Below are 2,953 nucleotides of genomic sequence, written 5' to 3' on the forward strand. Positions count from 1 at the left end.
TCCGAATATTTGTTCGGAAATTCGACTTGAAAATCCGAACAACTGTTCGGATTTCCGAATGAATTCCAGTAGAATGGCAACTCTACTGGACTTCTGTCGGATGTCCGGACGTTTATTCGGATTTCCGCCTCGAATTTTCAAAGACAGTTTCAGACTTCCGACGGGAGTCCAGTGGAATTGCGCTTCCGCTGGAAGTCATTCGGAAGTCCGACGCTGGGTTCGAACTTTCGAGTAATCGTACGTACACTTTTTTCGTCCACAGATGGAAGGATTACGATCATTCGATGGACCTGATTATTTGAGCACACCCTATATATGTGACGGCGCATCAAATGAACGCTTTCGATGATCCAAACAATGTGGGGCGACTGACGTTTCGGTAGTGAGTAAAAACCAATGATATTTCCAACACCAATGATACATTAATGATCACTTTTACAACAGTCACGATCGGCTGTACAACCAATGTAATACTATAAGTCTAAAATAACGTTTAATTTATACAAATTATGTGTGAGTAAATATTTATGTGCAGTATGAAGTGTCCCAAAATCAATGCCACTTTGTACAAACAAACCAACAACTCCATCCCTAAGCAAAGAAAGGAGGTGCGAAAGAGACACTAGACCTACAAGAAAAACTTGCAACAATCAATAAAATGATGGGTTTGATAGATAAATCATATCGAGTGAGTAATAATGGAACATACCTATTTTCTGTAGGTGCGGATGGACCGATGGGCGTCATATTTAACTGACGATTTACAAGGGGGGGATTTTTGCACGTTCTTTTGTTGTGTCCAGGTTCCCCACATGATTTGCAGTTGTGATGTTGTCCAAATTGTAGCCCTCTTTCCATTCGTACTATTTTGGGTCGTCCAGGCTGTCTTCTTACTCGTGGTGGCAACAATACTTCTAAAACATGGGTGGCTCCGGCCATTGTGTGCGATCTAAAGTAGGGTGAATCACGTCGTCGTATGTAGTCTGATAAGTTGAAGCCAAAAACCAATCCTGACAGTACCTATATTTGTCCAGCTTGTTCACTCCCATGGCTGCTATGGCATGCCCACACGGCAATCCCATAATTTGGAAAAGACCACACGTACACGTTCGCTTCTCTAAGTCCACACGATCTGTATTAGTTGACGATATCACTTCATATTCATTCCAACTACACGGCCGGGGAGTAAACTTACTGTCATACAGACATGATCTGGCTAACCATTTTTTTGCATTATGGGTCAAATGCGTTTTCCATTCAGAAGCAGCCTTGCGGCAAAGGTGGAAGTACTCTTGTACTTTCCATCTAGTGTGATTGACTAGAGCCGCGATCGGTAACTCCCGTGCGCCCTTTAATACGTTGTTGAAGGACTCCGCGGCATTAATTGTCAACATATTCCACCTAGACCCTTTAAAGTATACATTAGCCCACTTTTCTTTAGGAATCTCAGATATCCATTTATCTGCTTTTGCGTTCTTCGCTTTAATATATTCTATTGTCTCTTTATAGTCTCTCTCCCTTAAAGCATATGCGGCTCTCGAAAAAAGTTTGCAAAGTATTTGGCTCTTAAAGGTCTTCAGGAAATTGGCATTGAGGTGACGAATACAGTAGCTATGGTATGATCCCGGCAATGCTTCGTCTATAGCTCTAGGCAAACCTTTCATCCTATCAGAGGAAATAGTGAATTCGTTGTTGTTTTTTTCTGCTGGTATCACCCTTTGGCGGAGTAAACGAAGAAACTATAGCCAGCTCTCATACATCTCATTCTCAACCACTGCATATGCTAACGGAAATAATCCACCGTCACCATCTACTGCAGTGGCAGCTAATAAAATTCCTTTATACTTGCCTCGCAAATGTGTCCCATTAATTAGTATCAGCGGTCTAATTGTTTGACTGAAGGCGCGAATGCTAGGGCCGAATGACCAAAATAAACGACAAAATGTACTATCTCCACCCGTCCATAGCTCACGACTTCGATATACACACATAATGGTGCCAGGATTGCATCTCTCCATCTCTTCAGCATATGCAGGAAGGATGCGGTAAGACGCTTCGGCATTTCCACACATTTTTTCGTGTATAATGATCTTCGCATTGAAAGCCTTCACATAGCTTATGGTTATACCCCACTTATCCTTGATGTATGCTCTTATCAAAGTAGGCCTCACGTCTCCTGGGCAGGGAAATAACCCAAGACAGGTGTCTGCTGCCCAAGCTGCTGTGACAAGGGGATGGTCATTACCCCTCATAGTACCTGAGCATGTATGCTCTGGCACAAACCTTTTTACCATAACATGATCCAAAGAAATTCTCCCACTGATTCTGAAGGGGCAACTTTTATCCTTGCATCTAACAGCATACTTTGTAGGCTTTGAATCTACTGGGACGAATACAAACTTCCGTTCAATTGCGTACTCTTTCACTTTGTTTTTAAATACTTTCAAATTCGGGAAAATTCCCCCCACCTTCATCTCCTCAAGTCCTATACGTCCCTCATTTAATTCATCTACAACCATCTCATCTACTTCCAACCGCTCCCTTCTATACGTATTACACAACGGCTCGCCCACAACGTTCTATAGACCAACGAGGGGGCGTACAGCTTCGCACTCATCTTCCTCACCAAAGTCACCTTCGCGCACACTGTCCTCTACGAAATCATCATCACCAAATGAATCATCACCCTTTATACTGTTACCATCCTCGCATTCAATGCCATCACTAACATGCATATCACTATGGAAATCCCTGCTGAACTCTGCATCGTGCCTGCACAGTAGGGAGTACATTAGAATGAATATTGTATGAGAGAAACATAGAACTAGCGAAGTAAATGTAATTAGTAATTACAAGATTACATGGCAGTGCTCATATGTTGAGTTGTATTTTCTTCTGTCTCATTAAAAATAGGGTCCTAATAGTCTTGGTTCAAGTCCACTGAATATCTTTT

General features: G+C 42.2%; 2 protein-coding genes across 2 annotated transcripts; both read right to left on the reverse strand.

Moving 5' to 3' along the window:
• Window positions 1–914: 914 nt before the first annotated feature.
• Window positions 915–1,664, reverse strand: LOC143883153 (uncharacterized). Its single transcript, XM_077386505.1, has one exon. It carries the CDS (start codon window positions 1,662–1,664, stop codon window positions 915–917), a length of 750 nt encoding a protein of 249 aa, XP_077242620.1.
• A 75-nt stretch (window positions 1,665–1,739) lies between these two features.
• Window positions 1,740–2,519, reverse strand: LOC143883154 (uncharacterized). Its single transcript, XM_077386507.1, has one exon. The coding sequence runs from the start codon at window positions 2,517–2,519 to the stop codon at window positions 1,740–1,742; it is 780 nt and encodes a 259-aa protein (XP_077242622.1).
• Window positions 2,520–2,953: the final 434 nt, after the last annotated feature.

Source organism: Tasmannia lanceolata, unplaced genomic scaffold (assembly GCF_043159265.1).
Source record: "Tasmannia lanceolata isolate RefF3 unplaced genomic scaffold, GAP_Taslan_0.1 ptg000008l, whole genome shotgun sequence".
NCBI classification, from domain to species: Eukaryota; Viridiplantae; Streptophyta; class Magnoliopsida; order Canellales; family Winteraceae; genus Tasmannia; species Tasmannia lanceolata.